Below are 19,049 nucleotides of genomic sequence, written 5' to 3' on the forward strand. Positions count from 1 at the left end.
CACCACCATCATCATCATCATCACCATCACATCATCATCATCATCATCATCATCACCATCATCACTATCATCATCATCATGATCATCACCATCATCATCACCATCACCATCACCATCACCATCACCATCACATCATCATCATCATCACCATCACATCATCATCATCATCATCATCATCACCACCATCATCATTATCATCACCATCATCATCATCATCATCACCACCATCATCATCATCATATCATCATCATGATAATCATAACCAACATCATCACCAACATCATCATCATCATCATCACCATCATCATCACCACCACCATCATCATCATTACCATCACCATCATCATCATCATCATCATCACCATCACATCATCATCATCACCACGTCATCATCATCATCATCATCATCACCATCATCATCATCACCATCATCATCATCATCATCATCATCACCACCATCATCATCATCATCATCACCACCATCATCATCACCATCACATCATCACCACCATCACCATCACACCATGATCATCACCACCATCATCATCATCATCACCATCACATCATCATCATCATCATCACCATCACCACCATCATCACCACCAATATCATCACCACCATCATCATCACCACCATCACCATCACCATCACCATCACCACCATCATCATCATCATCACCATCACCACCATCATCACCATCATCACCATCACCATCACCATCATCACCATCATCATCACCATCGTCATCACCACCATCATCATCATCAACATCACCATCATCATCACCACCATCAACACCATCATCATCATCATCATCATCATCACCATCATCATCATCATCATCACCACCATCATCAGCATCATCACCATCATCATCATCATCACCATCATCACCACCATCATCATCATCATCACCACCATCATCACCATCATCATCATCATCATCACCATCATCACCATCACCATCATCACCACCATCATCATCATCATCACCACCATCATCACCATCATCATCATCATCATCACCATCATCACCATCATCATCATCATCATCACCATCATCACCATCATCTATAGTAATGAGGAACATTATTTATCTGAACAAAAACAGAACTCACACTCAGAACCATGGGATTCCTTTCCAGGAAGAAGTCGGTTCTCTTTGGCCGATGCTACACTCGCCCACCAGGTCAGAGTTCTGACAACAGGAAAAAGGAAACAGGAAACAGCATGTCAGACCGGCATAGGAGTGGAGGTTAACACGCATAACATAATAAAGATGCATGTGCATGCATGTAGCCAAAACAAAGAACAGGAAGAACCAGGAACTGTGCCTGTGGAGGAGGAGGAGCTGCAAGGCACGAGTGAGGGGACGGTTCCATGTTCCCTGCGGATGTTCTAATAACACCACAACAGAGACGGTCTACCAGCTTAGAGGAGGAAAACATCCTTCAGCCTGCTTATGGGAAACACACAACATGTAACACACACAGTGACACACATTAACACACAATGTAACACACATTAACACATAACATGTAACACACGCACATTAACACACAACATGTAACACACACATTAACACAAGATGTAACACACACCATGTAACACAACATGTAACACACATTAACACACAACATGTAACACACACATGTAACACACATTAACACACAACATGTAACACACACATTAACACATAATAAACAACATGTAACACACACTAGCACACAACATGCAACACACACAGTGACTCACACAATAACACACAATGTAACACATTAACACATTACATGTAACACACGCACATTAACACACAACATGTAACACACACATTAACACACATGTAACACACAACATGTAACACACATATTAACACACATTAATACACATGTAACACACACACATTGACACACACATGTAACACACAACATGTAACACATATTAACACACATTAATACACAGTAACACACACATTAACACACAACACGTAACACACCATGTAACACAACACGTAACACACATTAACACACAACATGTAACACACACATTAACACACAACATGTAACATACACACTAACACAGAACATGTAACACACATTGACACACACATTAACACACAACATGTAACACACATTAACACACAACATGTAACACACACACTAACACACAACATGTAACATACACACTAACACACAACATGTAACACACATTGACACACACATTAACACACAACATGTAACACACATTAACACACAACATGTTTCACACACATTATCGCACAACATGTAACACACACATTAACACACACAATTCACAACATGTAACACAAACATTGACACACAACATGTAACACACATTGACACACAACATGTAACACACACATTAACACATAACAAACAACATGTAACACACTAACACACAACATGTAACACACAATGTAACACACATTTACACACACCATGTAACACACACATGGGCGGCATGGCTCAGGGGTAGAGCGGCCGTCTAGCAACCAAAGGGTTGCTGGTTCAATCCCCGACCCCGGTGACCGTGTCCTTGAGCAAGATACTGGACCCATAATTGCTCCTGATGAGCAGGTTGGTGCCTTGCATGGCAGCTCTACCATCAGTGAGTGAGTGTATGTGTGAACGGGTGAATGAGACGACACTGTAAAGAGCTTGGAGTGCTGCTGAGGTAGAAAAGCGCTCTATAAAACTGAGTCCAGTTACCGTTTTACCATTTACAGTAACACACAACATATAACACACACATTATCATACATGTAATACACACACATTGACACACACATTAACACAACATGTAACACACATTAACGCACACACACACACAACGGTATCAGACATCGACAAACCCCGCCCACTCACACAGACCCTAACACCAGGGTTGGAGCTCTTGTGCCTCTAGATTTGATCGCCATGGCGCCTGAATGCTTGTGACAGTGCTGAGTGTCTTGATTCGTTATTACTGCATCACCTGGACAGGTAACTGCAGCAGTTAGTGACATCACAAGGCTCCAGGCCCTGACACACATAGATCAACACCCTCTTGATTGAAGCTGGAGTGTGTGTGTGTGCGTGTGTGTGTGTGTGAGTGACCTGATCAGATTTAGGAACAGATGGCCCTCAGGGACCCTGGGAGGGGTCTTCATGGCTGTATTATTAATTTACCTTTTTTTCAAATTTCAGTTTCTCAGGGTGGACCAAATTTTCGCCCCGGGCCCCACTTTGGACATTCCAAGACACAAGATGACGTCACTTTGGGATTGTCGGCGTCTTTCTGCTCCTTTGTAGGTCAAACGGTGAATAATAACAAGGACTCATCACTTATAAGGCAAAATTGAGTCTGCGGGGCCACGCCCCTGACAGGGGCCTCGGATTGGGTCCTCGAACTGATCACTGATCCCGGAGGATGCGATCCTGATCCGGGTCCCGCTGCTAGGACTGTCACAGAACTGAGCGGGTAACTAAATATTCAAAAACACTACGTAATCCCAGAGTACATTGCTCCACTGTCTGCATTACCTAATCCCATAAAGCATCGCGGGGGGCGGGGACATGGCTGGTTGTCAGAGCAACCCGCGTGTCAGTAGACAAACCCCGCCCGCCACACCACCTCCAGCCAATCAGAAGCCGTAGAAATGACATCATTGTTATTTTCAGTCGAGCTGCAGCTTAGAGGTGGATAAAGTTCGTCTCCACGTTGGAAGTGATAGAAAGTATCACCGAACCAGGCTCGTTTCTGGGTTCCAGGCAGGAAACGAGTCAACGCGGACCCGTAGAGTGTGGCGAGGCGACGCGCGGCGGCGGAGGGATCCACCGGAGCTTCACGCGGGACACTAGAGAAAAGTTTTAACGGGACAGAAAGTTGTCAAGTGAGTTGAACTTCGACAATAGCCTGACTCTGTTCCGAGGAGCCGCGGAACACATGTAACAGCCGCCGCGGGACTACTTTCCTCCGCCTGAGGCTCCGACAACTTGATGTCCAGGAAAATGGAGGCGACTTTCTACGACGAAGCCGTGAACGCGTCCAGCTCGCAGCACGACGGCGCGAGGGTGTTCGGCTTCAACCCTAAAACCCTGAAACAGACCATGACCCTGAACCTGAACGACCCCAAGCACTTCAAGCCTCAGCTGGGCTCCAAGGCCCTGGACATCCTGACGTCCCCGGACGTCGGGCTGCTGAAGCTCGCGTCGCCCGAGCTGGAGAGACTCATCATCCAGTCCTGCAGCGGGCTCACGACCCCCACCCCGACCCAGTTCGTCTGCCCCAAGAACATCACGGACGAGCAGGAGGGCTTCGCGGAGGGCTTCGTGAGGGCGCTGGCGGAGCTGCATTACCAGCAGCAGATCCCGGCCGACGCGCAGAGCGGCGCGGCGGCCAGCGGCGCGGCATCTGGCCCTGCTGCGTCCGAGAGCGGCGAGATCCCCTACAGCTGCACGGTGCGCCCCGAGCCTCCGGAGTACACCAACCTGGGCACCTTCAGCCGCGCTGCGCTGGCCTCCGCGGCTGCACCTGCCGGCGACAGACGGCCTCCGCCCCCAGCGTGCTACCCAGCCGCCCCGCAGCCGCCCCACATGGAGCTGGCTACGTCGGCGCAGCACCCGCGGCTACGCTCCCTGAAGGAGGAGCCCCAGACGGTCCCCGAAATGTCCAGCGAGACGCCGCCGCTCTCCCCCATCGACATGGAGACGCAGGAGCGCATCAAGGCGGAGCGGAAGCGCATGAGGAACCGGGTGGCCGCGTCCAAATGCCGGAAAAGGAAGCTGGAGCGGATCTCTCGACTGGAGGATCGGGTCAAGAACCTGAAGAGCCAAAATACGGAGTTGGTTTCCTCTGCCAATGTTCTGCGGGACGAGCTGGCTCTGCTCAAACAGAAGGTGATGGACCACGTTAACAGCGGCTGCCAGCTCATCCTCACACAGCAGCTCCAGGCCTTTTAGACTGGCAACACGGGACGTTGGTTGGGGACCAAACGCTGTTCCCACCAAATCAGCAGCTGAGGCTGAAGTTCCTGCAGACAGAGCGAGACTTGATGAGACTTGCTAGATGTTACATAGCTTTGGGGAATTGTCTCCTTCTTTTTCCAATATATTCCATCCAATACACGCCAGGGGAGGCGGCCACACTTGGCCGGCCAGCAGGTTCTGTATCCTGTCAGCGCCGGTGCAGAGCCCCTCTGACCCTGCAGACCTGCCAGAACCACCGTATGCATCCAGACCTGTCGAGCACTGTACAGAGGAACACTAACATTCTCCCACACCAAGCACTCAGGTGTGTTTAGTTTACTGACTAAAGAACTGCCTTACTTTCTTAACCCCTTACTGATGCAACTTTGTCATATTTGGGTGTAACTCCTGTTAGACCTGACATTAACACTTTTTAATATTTCTACGCTGTATTTTTGAGCACTACAGAATTGTACATAAATAAAATGTTGGAACACGTGTGTGATGGGTCCTGACTGATGAATAAATCAGGAGATTTGATGCATTAGACATTAAGGGTTTGCTACTAGAGGAAGGGGGGGGGGGTCACTGGTGCAGCAGCGTGGGGTTCACTCAAGTTCCCATTGGACGGTGAGGTGTCGGAAGTGAGCAGCAGGAAGCCAAATATGGGAAGAACTTCTCAGTGCATTCTGGTGTGTGTGTGTGTGGGGGGGGGTCACCCTCCTCCCCCCGATGCAGACTCCTAGAATAAACCTTCAAGCATTACAGAGTGTTGACTTGTACAAAGCTGCTGTTTTATTTACGCCCCAAACAATACAAACTCCCAGTGAAGAAAAGCATCCAAGGCTCTGAAGGCGCATCAGAGTGAGCCTGCAGCGTCACTCCAAGTCTGTGGACCACCAACCCTGAAGAGTCCAGCGTCCTGACAGCCCACCAATGTTTCAGCTGCGCTCCACAGAAGATCAGCGGGGACAAGACGCAGGATGCAGCTGGAACCTTTCAGGACCCCACGTCCCCTGGTAAAACCACACAGCTGCACGCACTTACCGCCTGACTGGCGCTCAGGACCGGCTCCTGGTTGACAGCTGGTGAAGCGTCACTTTTATTGAGTCCACATGGATTTTGTCTCATCAGTCTTAAACACACAGAGGGAATTTGAGGATATTTTCATATTCTAAATGTGCAGGACATTGTGACCTCAGTCACGTCAATGACGCAGCCACCCGTCTGACCGGGCCAGTTTCTGTTTCAGGCTTTGAAAAGAACAAGACAACTTTTGGGAATTATGGCTCCTGCCCATCCTCCCGTGCCCCAACCGCTCTGTGTGTGCATTACAGAGCAAGAGACAAGCTGATGGTAGGCTAGCTCAGAACAGCGGATGACTCATCAATGCAATGAAACTAATATCAACTATGAAACATTGTATTTCATGCCTTTGGACAGAGGTATGCTAACACTTTCCATCCACTCCCATTCACTGTGCTATGCTAACTAGCGGTCGACAGTCTCGGGGGGTCTCAGCTCCCTGATGCACTCGCAGCAGATTGAAGGTATCTATCTGGCTCTGGGAGGGTGGCAATCAAATGCATTTCTCAAAAAATGTGCATGTTCCTTTAAGGAAAACATTCGAGGCGCATTTCCATCTCGGCCATCTAGAGACTCTCACTGGGACGGCTCCGTCCTCCCCTCTCCAGTACTCAAAGCTGCAGTTAAATCCTAAAACTAAACATGTTGAACATTTGCCACCCAAGTGGACTCCCTCTTCAGAACTGCCGTTCCAAGTGATGGTGGGCTGATGCCAAAATGGCTGGAGGAACCAAGGAAAACAAAGCAGAGGAAACTTGCCAGTTCCTGGCAGGTGACTGGAATCGACTCTGTGTCCACTTTCCAACTGCTGAGTTTTATCCTGCACCATTCGTCCTCTGACCCTGGCCCTGTAGGGAGTATCCTTGTGTCTCAATGTTATCCACAGTCCATCTTGTACCGTGCTGGACGGCAGTCTTCAGCTCATGAGCACGCCCTCTTTGACAGCGAGGCGCTGCCGGTGTACGCGGTCCTGCTCTAGTTCTTCGTGGCTTGGGTGCCAGAGCCGTGACAGGATGCGCTCCATATTCAGGGCATACATGGTGTGGGAAGGCATCACTTCATGGTGAACCTGTGTCAAACACATGTTAAACCAAATCAACGGGATGAGAACAGGGCAGGATGATTAATGGTAATAAACTCAGCAACTGCAGGGTCCAACTGACGCTTCATACCAAACAACACGTTTAGAAAAGTCTGAAAACTGCAGTATTATGCATGAATGCTCGTGTACTCTGTTCTGGCAGCTAGTTGGCTACTGATGTAGAATAATTAAAAAACCGGCAAAGGAAAACATTTTGGTCGAAAGTCATAATGTAATACTGGGTTCATAGCATGTAGAGAGTTTATGTCTTAAAGGTGACATCGTTCAGCTGTTATTTAATTCACTCATTAAAGATCTGCAGTGAGTTGCGCCAGCTTAGTACCAACTCAGCCTCGTCTGAACCGAAGTTCTCCCTCGGGACAGGACTCCCTGCCAAGGGTTGCAGCAGCTGAAACAGTTCCATTTCAGAGGCAGCACCCATCCATCCCCACACACCACCACCCCAAATGAACCAGCCTTGCTGACTGGAGCCGAGGGTCTGTTCAATGCCTGCAGCGGCGTAACGGTGGCGCTGAGTATCATTGCAAAAACGTGCTGTGTATTTCCTCACCAGACTAGCTTTTATTTGACACTGACATTTGTCATTGCAGTAACTGCACTGGGTTTGCTTGGCCTGTTGGGGGACAGGGGCCCAGTGTGGGATCTTTTCGTGGGGCCCAAAATCCCCGACAGGGCCCTGGGAAGCTGCTTCCGACCACGGAGCAGTGAGACGCCGGCGCTTGACTGTGCACCTGTGAGAGCAAGATAACAGGCAAGGAGGCACTCCAGGTCCGCTCCGTGAGCTCTGCGCTGGAACGCGCCCAGAGCGATCAAAGACACGGCTCCCTCACCCCTGCACAAAGTTCACAGCGAAGAGCCTTTGACTCTGACAAGCCCAGCAGGCCAGCATCTCAGACGCAGACTCTGACAACAAGGAGGTCGAGTCCGTTGGAGGAGAAGGAAGATTCTCTTTGTTCCACCTGCCCAGCCTATCAGCTCTCCCTGCTTGTCCACCGGGAGGCTCCCAAGGTTTGGCCTCGCCTGGACGAGCACGACAAGGATGTCACAACCTGCGCTGACGTGAGGCAGAGCGGCTCCAGATTCTGCATCCTGTCCTTATCTTCCCGGAACTGTGGAAGTCAGAGTCTCGTGGAAAGAAGGTGCAGCTCTTTGATGACATGGGCGACGTGCCTGCAACTGCTGTGTGGGAGGACATAACCACAGTCGGATATATGTCTGCATGTTCAGCACTGTCACGGGGAAGTGCATCACTATGTTGGTGATGCAGGAAAGAGCGAGGTGACTCCACCTAACCTCCATGCAGCAGCTGCACAAGGCCAAGAAAACCACCTTGACAGAAGCCACCGTCTGCATCCCGACCACCTCAGAGGCAGACTCCTGCCTGGACAGCCAGCAAACCACTATTCTGAGCCAGCTCAGCGCCTCTTGGTACTGCAGCCCCAGATGGCGCTGCTGACACTAAGTCTGCTCGGTCGAGGAAGCCTTCTAATCTACCCGCAACCTTAGCGAGGCCCTGCTCAGCTGGCCAGGAGGAACAGAAGATGTCTTTGTGATTTTCCACACACACACTGGGGCCGCCAGTGGTTCTTACTGCTGGATAGTTCAGGCATCCCCACAAAGGAGAGGAGAATCTGTACTGGAGTGTTCAAGGCTCCCCCAAGTCTCAGAAAAACACACACACACACACACACACACAGTGTGGGAATGAAGACCCATTCCCTGATGCATCCATGCTTGCAGTGGAGGGTGTAATGCAGTGGTTCCTCAAAAAACAAAAATGACAAATCTACAAAACAGTTTTTCCCGCCTCATCCACCCCGGTGCTGCTGCCCAGAATCCTGTATGCACTCGTACATTGCCAAGAAGGCGCAGCAACCACAGATGGGCACCAGAGGGCAGCATTGTGCGAGTCAATGTCCCCAAGATGAACAAAGAGTGTGGAGAGTCGAGAGAATCCCCCTCCCCTCCCTCTGTAAGACAGTAGAACTGGAGGTGTGCACCATGTCACACCAGGTGTAGAGAAGCTCGGCCAGGGGCTACAGGCTTGTATGCTGGAGCGCCCCCTCAGTTCAGCGGTCTAAGGCCCTCCCAAGCCCTTGGGGAGGACACTGGCAGCTTCCAGATTTCTATGCTGTTAAACAAAAAAGTGACCTGACTAGCTGGAGTTATGTCCAGATACTTCCTGGTTCCAAAGAACAGGGGAAACAGCTTCCATCCCATTTTGGACTTGTTTGCTCTCCACAACTTTCTCAGGTGACACACGTTTCGTATGCTCACCGATTCAACCCTGACATGCGCAGTGAAACCAGGCCATTCAGGGCTCTGGACGGCGACCAAACTGGTCCCATAACCTTTTGAGGGTGTGCGAGTTAAACTTTTACCTCGTCACATTTGTGCGAGTGCGTGATCATTCCTATTTTGGTAACATGGGAAGAGCGTTGGAGATGTCAGATGAAAACAGACCTGTTTTCCTGTCTGGCTTGATCTGCTCTGTCCATCCCCAAAAAATGGACTGGCCACAAATGTCCCAGGAGGAACCGCGCTGAACCATTTCTGGTGGAAACTGCAGCATTGACGGGGAAGGCACTGATCAGCTCTGGCTGCTCATGGCCCTGCTCTTACGCGATGCCTCAGTGCATGCACATACACCATGGCTCCGCCCCTACATCATACAGTTAATACTGTGCAGGGGGCACATGGTCATCAAGTAAAATAGCTAGCAAATATTGTTTCTAGGCATTGCTAATGCTTAACTGCTGTATGTAAATGAAGACAACTATTCATTAGCATGCAAGGTTATTTATTAACAGCACGCTGTCACCCAAGAAAGGGAGCGACCAAATTGTGCTGACGGGAAAAACTAAGAACCTTGGTAACACGAGTGGAAGAGTTAGTCTGGAGCCCTGTGATTGGTTCATATCGCTGTGTATGAATACCTGGTGCTTCCTATCACCGCAAGGGTGTTTGTGAAAAGCACTGTGGGAGCCATAGCCTCGCTCATGTTTGCCGGGCCGCGTACCCGGAGGACTGGCTGCTCATAGCCACGATGATCGCGAGACAGTGGCACACACTGGCATTGTGTAGGTGCACCAGCTGATCGGCTGATTGTCGTAAACCTGTTACCCCTGACAGGGAGATTAACTTTCCCCATGCTGTTGTTAGATTTGCAACTTTGTCAAGCAACAGAGTCGACTCGTTCAGGGTTCTCAGAGGACCCCACACCCAATACAGCTCAGCAACCTGATATCCAACCTATAAAACCTGGCAGACATGAGGGGGGTTGACCAGCCCGGCATCTTGCGGGTAGAGACTTCTTTAAAAAGAGCCCAGGAGAGAGCAAAGCACCCAGTGGACGTGCACTCAATCCAGCAGGAGCCTGAAGCCAAGAACTGGAGGAGGCCAAAACAATGCTAATCCAGTGAGAAGGCTGTGGTTGATGAATGGGTCAGCCCCTGTGGGACTAAGCTCAAGACACAAAGACCCGGTCCCCCTACCTGAAGGCCCCTGTCCATATTCACGTGGAGCCCAAACTGGACATGTGTAATCACTGTTAGCCGTGTCTTGCAGCAGCCATCTGAAGTTAAACTGCTCACTGGTCAAATCTGCAGAGGACGCCAGTCCAAGTGGGGAGGAAATATTCGCCCCTCCACCAGAGAGAGCAGGAGCTGACAGCTGAGGAGCTGCCCTACATCTGAAAGCCAAGGCATGGACAGCCAGTGGAGAGTGATCAGAATCACTGGACGACCTGCGTGCACAGCAGCCCGGTGGAGCAGTGGTCCTCACTGTGGCCCCCCAGCAAGAAGGTTGTGGGTGGAGCCCCGGCTGCAGCACGGGGTCTTTCTGGGTGAGTCTCCATGTTCTCTCTGTTCCTGCTGGGTTCTCTCTGGTACGCCAGCTTCCTCCACAGTCCAAAGACATCAAGAGGGACCAGGTTAATCCAGACTCTAAATTGACCGTAGGCGTGGCTGGGAGAGCCAATGGTTGTCTGTCTCTATGTGTTGGCCCTGCCATGGACTGGTGACCTGTCCAGGGGGAAGGCTGCTGGGACAGGCTCCACCCCCCCGCGACCCTTAACAGGAATAAGCAGAAGACAATGGATGGACCTGCGTGCACCCCCAGCAGTGCCAGTGTCAGCAGGATAAAAGTGTGGAGGAGAAGCATCAATGCCCATTCGTGGCCATTCACAGGCAAGTCATTCTTCACCAAAACAACTTGTCTGGCAAAGAGAGAGCCTCCTTATCCCAGCGTGAGACATGGTCAAGAATGCTGAGGGAGGGAGGGAGGATCCCGCCGGAGCAGTTAAGAGGGACCTTGCATCTGAGTGGTGCAAACAAACATCAACAGAGTTTTCTATCAAACCAAGTAGCTTCAATGTAGCGCCAGTGAGGACTTCACACCCTAACACACTGACAGCTGGTGCAACAGGCTGCAGGAGCAAGATTCTCCTACCTGTAGAGCCTCCAGAAGATCAAACATGCTGACTGGTGGGAGGGGCGCAGGAATGCTGTCAGCAGAGCAGGCCAGTAAGTGAACCGCCTGCTGCTCTGCCTCATCCAGTGACATCTGAGGTGGCGGGCCAGCAGGAAGGGAAGCACTTGAACGGGGACTGAAGGAGAAAAGACGATCAAATGAACAAGACTGTGTAGCCGCATCTACATCAGCTGACAGGAAAGAGCCGGCCAACCATTCAGTAACGCTGTGATATGCGGCGAGGCTGTTCTTCAGATACGGCCGCGGTGTGACATCACTGCCAAAGGCATAGGGAAAATGACCATCTCGCAACCGGTACGCCTTCCTCCGGGTGATGAGAGCAGTCAGGACGTCCTTCAGATGGTGCTGAAAAGAACCAGACATGAACATCAGGGTCGGACCAAAAAGCTGCCACTCACGCTTTGTTAAAGGTGCCGACATGAAACGCTTGAATTCATTCAAAGGGAGAGAGAGAGAGGGAGTGTGTGTGTGAGAGAGGGAGTGTGTGAGAGAGAGAGAGTGTGTGAGAGAGAGAGAGTGTGTGAGAGAGAGAGAGGGAGTGTGTGAGAGAGAGAGAGTGTGTGAGAGAGAGAGAGGGAGTGTGTGAGAGAGAGTGTGTGAGAGAGAGAGGGAGTGTGTGAGAGAGAGAGTGTGTGAGAGAGAGAGAGGGAGTGTGTGTGAGAGAGAGGGAGTGTGTGAGAGAGAGAGAGAGTGTGAGAGAGAGGGAGTGTGTGAGAGAGAGAGAGTGTGTGAGAGAGGGAGTGTGTGAGAGAGAGAGAGTGTGTGAGAGAGAGGGAGTGTGTGAGAGGGAGTGTGTGAGAGAGAGTGTGTGAGAGAGAGAGGGAGTGTGTGAGAGAGAGAGAGTGTGTGAGAGAGAGAGAGGGAGTGTGTGTGAGAGAGAGGGAGTGTGTGAGAGAGAGAGAGCGTGTGTGAGAGAGAGAGAGGGAGTGTGTGAGAGAGAGAGAGAGAGAGGGAGTGTGAGAGAGAGAGAGGGAGTGTGTGAGAGAGAGAGAGGGAGTGTGTGTGAGAGAGAGAGAGGGAGTGTGTGTGAGAGAGAGAGAGGGAGGGAGTGTGTGTGAGAGAGAGAGGGAGTGTGTGTGAGAGAGAGAGGGAGTGTGTGTGAGAGAGAGAGGGAGTGTGTGTGAGAGAGAGAGGGAGTGTGTGTGAGAGAGAGAGGGAGTGTGTGAGAGAGAGAGAGAGGGAGGGAGTGTGTGTGAGAGAGAGAGAGTGTGTGAGAGAGAGGGAGTGTGTGAGAGAGAGAGGGGGGGAGTGTGAGAGAGAGGGTGTGTGAGAGAGAGAGGGAGTGTGTGTCATACTGAACAGTCCATGTAGACACTGTGGATTTATCACATTGTTTTGAGAGGAGGAACTCTGAACCTCCTGCTCATGTGTCAATCTACACACACATGACCGTTTGAAACTCGCCGTTCTCTCCGGGTGGAAGACAAACCTCGACAGCACAGATCATGGTACCGACGGCGTCTTCGGTGATGTTATCCAGGCCCAGCTCAAAGGCGGTGACCATCATACGGGCCTCCAGCTGTCCCCGCGTGGGCAGCAGCAGCGTGTGGGCGCTGAGGCGCAGCTCCTCCTCTTCACCGCCAGCCTCCCGAGGGCTGAATGGCTGGGCGGCGCTCAGAGGGTTCTGAGGCTGGAAGCGATGCTGAGGGAGGGAGGACATACGTGACACAGGCAGCCAGACGAGCGACTGACTTGCAAACCCAGCCTTCCTTTGGTCACAAATGCCTCCAACTCACATCAAACCTCTGTCTGGAGGAACATTTCTTCTTCCCTTTCGGTTTGCCAGGCTTTGAGACGGAGCCACCCTGCCACTGTAATGTTCCTGCGCCCTCTAGGGGAAGGAAACAGGATGTACAACGCACAACGACTCAGAGAAACATGGAGAAATCCACGCCATTTAAAACAATATTTCTAAATCTCAATTTGTTTTTACTCTCCAGGAAGTGATAATTGACACAAAGTTTCTGTACGACTTTTACAGCTTCGAAACCCGACGGTCGATGACTGAGCTACAAGTTTGACAGATGGGAAGTTTTCAAAGTCCACCACTAAAAAAGTAACCCTTTATTCATGTCAAAAGGTCTGAAAATAAAACTGCTTCTTTAGCTCACAACTGTACGCAGGTCATAAAGATACAACAAATCAGAACTGGGAAACTGAATCAATATCTGAGTTTAAAACTCTCCTGCAGTCCAGAGGTCAAATCTGTCATTGATGCCTGGTTTTGAAAAAAAAAAAAAAAAATCCCACATCAGTGACTGCAGTATCATAGACAAATAGAAATACAAAGTACTGACAGAGAAAAATGTGAATCACACACCTTAAACCCATTAGGGCTCAAGTAACTGCAATGATACAACACATACTTGACAAAAACAGTCACTTATGCAGTACAGAGAACTTCAGATTTCTCAGGATGACAAGCCCACCTGGTGTGGAGACAATGATCTGGCAGCGTGTGAGAATCGCCAGGAGGAAATCGTTGTGGACATGGACTGTGGAAGACACGCAGACAAACGCACAAACAGCATTAAAGCACATTCCCTCCCTCTGGGCAGTAAAGCAACAGCGTCGTTCCTGCCGGCTCACAAACCGTTCTCCTGTGCCAGCAGCCGTCGCGCCTCGATGTCAAACTCCTCCTTGCTGATCTTCTGTTTGAACCATAACTTCAAGTTTGCCCAGTAGCTGCACAGACACACAACACAACACAACACAACACGGCACAGCGTCAACGGCCAACATGTCTGGACATTTCTCTACTTCCACAAACACAAGAATGTATCAGTAGTACTTTTTCCTCATCCGCACAGTACAGTACAAGTGTACACCATGTGGAGTGGCAGAGACAGGGTGACGGAGCGCATCCCCTGGCTCTGCTGCACTGAAGCAGCGGTCCAGGCTGAAGGCTGAGGCTGAAGCTCGGGGCTCCTGTCCTACGTGACCGTCAGCGGAGGCGCCGCTCGAGACGTCAACAACCACACAAATACCCGCTTACTCCGCAGCGCCTGTAGAAACCTTTTTAGTAGAAAGCTCAAGTGAATTGAGACCTTTTACATTCATTTCGAAATGAATGCCTAATTCAACCCCAGAGACAGAAATATATCCGTTTGGACTGTAAGTTTAGCAGGCTTGGGTGTTGCAGTCGCTGGGGGCGGTAATTTAGCTCCACGTTTCCAATGAACGATTCAGTCTCATCACATATGATTTTATCAAAAGTGGATTAGTGGAATCATAGCAGCTAGCCCGTTCATGATAAGTACAACTTGTTTCTGTAATTCTACCACTGAATGTTCGGTAGTTTTAAAGGTGGATCCCACGGTTCTACACGTAAGGGACGTAGCCAGGCGTCTGATGTTGTCACGGGAAATCATCACGTCTTTGCCAACTCCTCCGTGAGAAAATAATAACGAGTGAGACCCTGATTGACCAAACTAAACTGCCACTGAGGAAAAATGTTAGCGGCGCTAGCAAGCCGCGACTGTGGGCACTGCTAGCTAACGGCTAAATTGCTTTGTAGTTCACAAATATGCCAAGACACAAAACAGGAAACCAACATCCAAACAGGAAAAACTAACTGAAGACCAGTACTCACTGCTTCACGTTGTCTCCAATTGCATCCGTTAAATTTTTCTTTGCAATTTCAAGCTCGCTAGCATGAGACGCCATTGCGGTCATCGCTCTTCAATGACGTCATCACCACGCGACAGTTAACGTTTTTTCCTTCGACTTTATAAACTTATAAAGCCGTTTGTTAAGATCTACTTGACAGTTATAGTACTGCTGACATGAAATCATACAATAAGATGTTAAAAGAGTGACTAAGAAGGGAAAATTCCGCCGTAGCATGTTTTCACCACTAGATGGCGTCATGGCTAAATTTTAAAAAGCCCACCGTCAAGCTATTTTCTATCTATCATCCATCTATCTATCTATCTGGGGATTGAACCAGCGACCCTTCGGTTGCTGGACTGCCGCTCTACCTCTGAGCCACGCCGGCCTGATATGAAGTTATAATACAGTGACAGGTATTTATTGCTCCAAAACAATAAAACAGGTAAAAGCGGCGTTCTCTGAGCTGAGCACCTGGCGGACGTTCAAACCTTTGCTGTGAATTTAAACCTAGAAAATGAGCAACGACTTCTTTGTCTCTGTGTAACTTCAGAGCTCTAAACTTCCAAACTCTTTTCCATCGGCCCCCTGGCATCTTGGCCAGCCAAGGCTGAGGCTCAGACTCTGTCTCTACTTCATGTCAGCAGGCCTCTAAGTGGTGTTGCTCGTCCTGAATACATTTCTGAAAAGAAAAACCTTTCTCTCCAAGTTTGTTTCAGTTCTTGTGCTCCTGTGGTTCCATGACATCGCTCACATTTTCTGTCTCGTCCAGCGAAGCCATGATGCCTCAGCCTGAGTGTGGATTTATGGAACGAGCCTAGAGGAGACATGTCCTGCCTCTGCGCTGGCCTGAGTGTGAAACATTTCTGTGGTTCCCTCTGTTATTAATGGATCTTTGTGTCTCTTGAGCAGGTTGGGGGGGGGGGGCGTTGTGTTTCACTGTTTATGATGTAAAAACATTTGAGTCATCAAGGCAATCGGCCTTTGGCTCTGTCTCCTCGGTGTTTGTGAAGCCTGCGCAGACCTCCATGACTCACACTATCATCACAATCCTATAGCACACGTACAAGAAGCTCCGCCCACTCAGTGACTAACGCTGACTGCACAGGGTTTGTTTTTAAAAGGAAAGACATTTGATCATGGGGGGGGGGGGGTCAGTGCTTGAGTCTAGAACAAACCAGCATGTCCTGACATGAACAATGGAAACCATCTGACTGTTGGTCACAAACAGGCAGATTTTAGTGACTGGGCTTGTTAACAGGCAGCTGTAAACCAAGTCACACACACACACACACACACACACGTCTCAGATGTCTGGTTGTTCCTAGGCTGCATTCTCTTCTTCAACAAAGATGCTAGTAAAATAAATCTCATTTTCACATCCTCTCACTCACTTGAGTGAAGCAGAATGGAAACTGGAACAGTCCTCAGCACGCTGAGCCTTTCCAGACCCCTCAGACATCCACCCTTCAGAAGAAGTGACTCTCAAGCTTTAAATCAAAAGAACACAGGAAACAAGGACAGTTTGGGAGGTGTTAACAGCCTCATAAGGGCCTCGTGGTGCTTATTTTTAGAGAAAACATCTCAACACTCTGTCCTCTGATTTGGTGGTTGACAGTAATTGAGGATTTGTGGGTGAATTAGTCACTTTCCCTCCAGATGTCTTTAAGCAAACAGCAGGAAGCTGGGGAGACACTCTCTTCTCTCGGGAATCTTCTGAGCCTGGAGCCATTTTGGTGATTCGTACGACCTCCACGCTCCACGTGGTGACAAAGAGTGCTTTCACCTCTGACACCTCCACGGCTGTCCCCCAGTCTGCGAGCAGCGGCGCTGAGTGTGGTCCAGCCAGCGGCACCAGGATGTCACCTGGTCCAACCTCTGGCTGCTTAGCATTTTGATTTGAGGGCCAATCATGCATTTGCACAACCCCACACTGCAGCTTCAAGTGTGTAGTTTCAGTGTGTGGTGAGGAGAAGTTATGGAAGACTGACTGAGCAACCCACACAGGCAGTTGGGCGGGGGGGGGGGGGCTGGTGTGAGAAGCAGCACTGTGACAGGAAGGAGGCCAGTTCGGATGGCTGGAAATGGGAAAACATACGGTATATTGACATTAAACTCGTGCTTTCATCACCCTCAAGAAACATTATAAGGTCTCTGTTTGGTCTCCGCTGGGCAGCTCAGGACCCGGCGGTGCAGGGTGGGGTGTGCGTGCCCCACACACACACGGCTTGTGCAAGTGTGCTTGACCTCGCACCCCAACAAACGGTCTGGTGGGAGCTGGAGGGGTGCAGCTCTCCACTGAGCATGACGTGTGTCTTTACTCTCAGAGGGGCGATGTCATCACATCTACATGCACCTCTAAAGATCACCAATTAAAAGTTATTGCTCATTATGTTAAAAAAAAGTGCGTGTTACCCAGGTAATGTTGGGGGTTTAGCCAAAAAATTCTGTCATACCCTCGCAAGTCCTCCACCTAAAATAAACCATTGTTTATGGTTTTTCCACCTGGAGACTGCAAACACCATCCTACTCTTCCTCTGATTGGCTCTCACGCCACAGGCACCAAGCACCAGCCAATCAGAAGCTGAACAGGGCTGTGGACGTGTCCATGACCACTTCCTCATTGTTCACCAAAAACCTTGAGCACCCACTGTGTTGTGTAACGAGCTGAAATGCAGATGAACAGTTGAAACAATCTACAGCTTTGAATGTTCAGATGGGAATGACAGCTCCAGCCGTCAGACACTTGAGAACGACCGGTTTGAAGTTTGGACATGAATTGTAAAACACCCCAAGCCTCCAAGTCTGAAAAGGGAAGCTAAACCTGCAACCAGCTGATGTACGGAAGCCTGTGAGAAAATGACACGACTCGGCACTGGCGTTATCAACTCAACATTATCCTGATGAATTCATGGAATAAATGACTAGTGGGGAATCTTCAACGCTGCATGATGTGCATAGTTGCCTATGAAGGCAGGTGATGAGACTACAAACTTGGAGGTTTGCTTACTGACAGCGAAGAACTGTTTGTCTCACACCTTCCTGCCCCTAAACCCAGATTAAACCCACATCATTGGTCCAGCTTGGCTAAAGCAGCAGATTCATCAGGTAGCAGCTAAAACACACAATCACCTTAAAAAGGAAGGAGAGAGTGAGCGTGTTTTGGCTGCAGAATTCAGCCTAAAGGTGTGTCTCTATCGGGACTGACAGGTGGCCCATTCAGATTCATTGCTCACGAGGACAAACAGGCCAACACTCATGCTAAGCAAAAGTTAGCATCCCAATCATCCAAACACAAACACTGAATTTGATGTTCTTGTCTCGTTTTCAGCAGACAAATGATTTCCTGAACTGACTAGTCAACGTGTGAGTGAAGCACCAACTACGAGTCATTCGTTGGGACAAATACAGCTTCAGGTGTTGAGTCAGACTGATGACTCACCCTTCGCCTGTCACCCGGACGAAGGTGCAACCGACCCACGAGACATCAGGATCCGGTTCTCCCTGACACCATGACACACAAATAACCCTCAGAATAAAAAAAAAACTGGTCGTGCACCTCCTTTGTGTATCTGTTTTAATGAGCTGGAAAAACGTCAACAATTACATCATCATCATCATTATCATCATCATCATCATCATCATCATCTGTAAGGACTCACATCCACAAGATAAGCTTAGAATTTGCATGTAGCCTACATGAAAAAAACCAAAAACATAATTTCTGTTTTATGGAGCCCTGGAGTGCTGGCCATGAGAGTGGTGTGTGTGAGTGTGTGTGTGTGTGTGTGTGT

At 49.6% G+C, this 19,049-nt stretch overlaps 2 protein-coding genes across 2 annotated transcripts; one reads left to right on the forward strand and one right to left on the reverse strand.

Annotated features, from left to right (window-relative positions):
• Positions 1-3,671: 3,671 nt before the first annotated feature.
• LOC147261150 (transcription factor Jun-like) lies at positions 3,672-5,467 on the forward strand. Its single transcript, XM_086203065.1, has one exon. The coding sequence runs from the start codon at positions 3,999-4,001 to the stop codon at positions 4,959-4,961; it is 963 nt and encodes a 320-aa protein (XP_086059191.1). The 5' UTR covers positions 3,672-3,998; the 3' UTR covers positions 4,962-5,467.
• A 279-nt stretch (positions 5,468-5,746) lies between these two features.
• On the reverse strand, positions 5,747-15,463 carry tada1 (transcriptional adaptor 1). Its single transcript, XM_086203064.1, has 8 exons — positions 15,239-15,463; positions 14,240-14,331; positions 14,076-14,141; positions 13,383-13,477; positions 13,076-13,288; positions 11,840-11,991; positions 11,605-11,761; positions 5,747-7,122 (listed from the first exon to the last, which is right to left on the reverse strand). The coding sequence occupies exons 1-8, from the start codon at positions 15,319-15,321 to the stop codon at positions 6,970-6,972; spliced, it is 1,011 nt and encodes a 336-aa protein (XP_086059190.1). The 5' UTR covers positions 15,322-15,463; the 3' UTR covers positions 5,747-6,969.
• Between the last annotated feature and the right edge of the window lie 3,586 nt (positions 15,464-19,049).

The sequence above is a fragment of the Aulostomus chinensis genome, chromosome 5 (assembly GCF_037954235.1).
Source record: "Aulostomus chinensis isolate RoL2024-O1b breed Wild chromosome 5, RoL_Achi_v1.0, whole genome shotgun sequence".
Taxonomy (NCBI): Eukaryota; Metazoa; Chordata; class Actinopteri; order Syngnathiformes; family Aulostomidae; genus Aulostomus; species Aulostomus chinensis.

Bases quoted from the DNA above. Each gene is read 5' to 3' on its own strand.
- LOC147261150 (XM_086203065.1), top strand. From the start codon at position 3,999: ATGTCCAGGAAAATGGAGGCGACTTTCTACGACGAAGCCGTGAACGCG.
- tada1 (XM_086203064.1), bottom strand. From the start codon at position 15,321: ATGACCGCAATGGCGTCTCATGCTAGCGAGCTTGAAATTGCAAAGAAA. The intron at 13,478-14,075 runs GTGGGCTTGTCA...TCCTTCCCCTAG, and splicing joins GATCATTGTCTCCACACCAG to AGGGCGCAGGAACATTACAG. The intron at 11,762-11,839 runs GTTGGCCGGCTC...TTTCTCCTTCAG, and splicing joins TATCACAGCGTTACTGAATG to TCCCCGTTCAAGTGCTTCCC.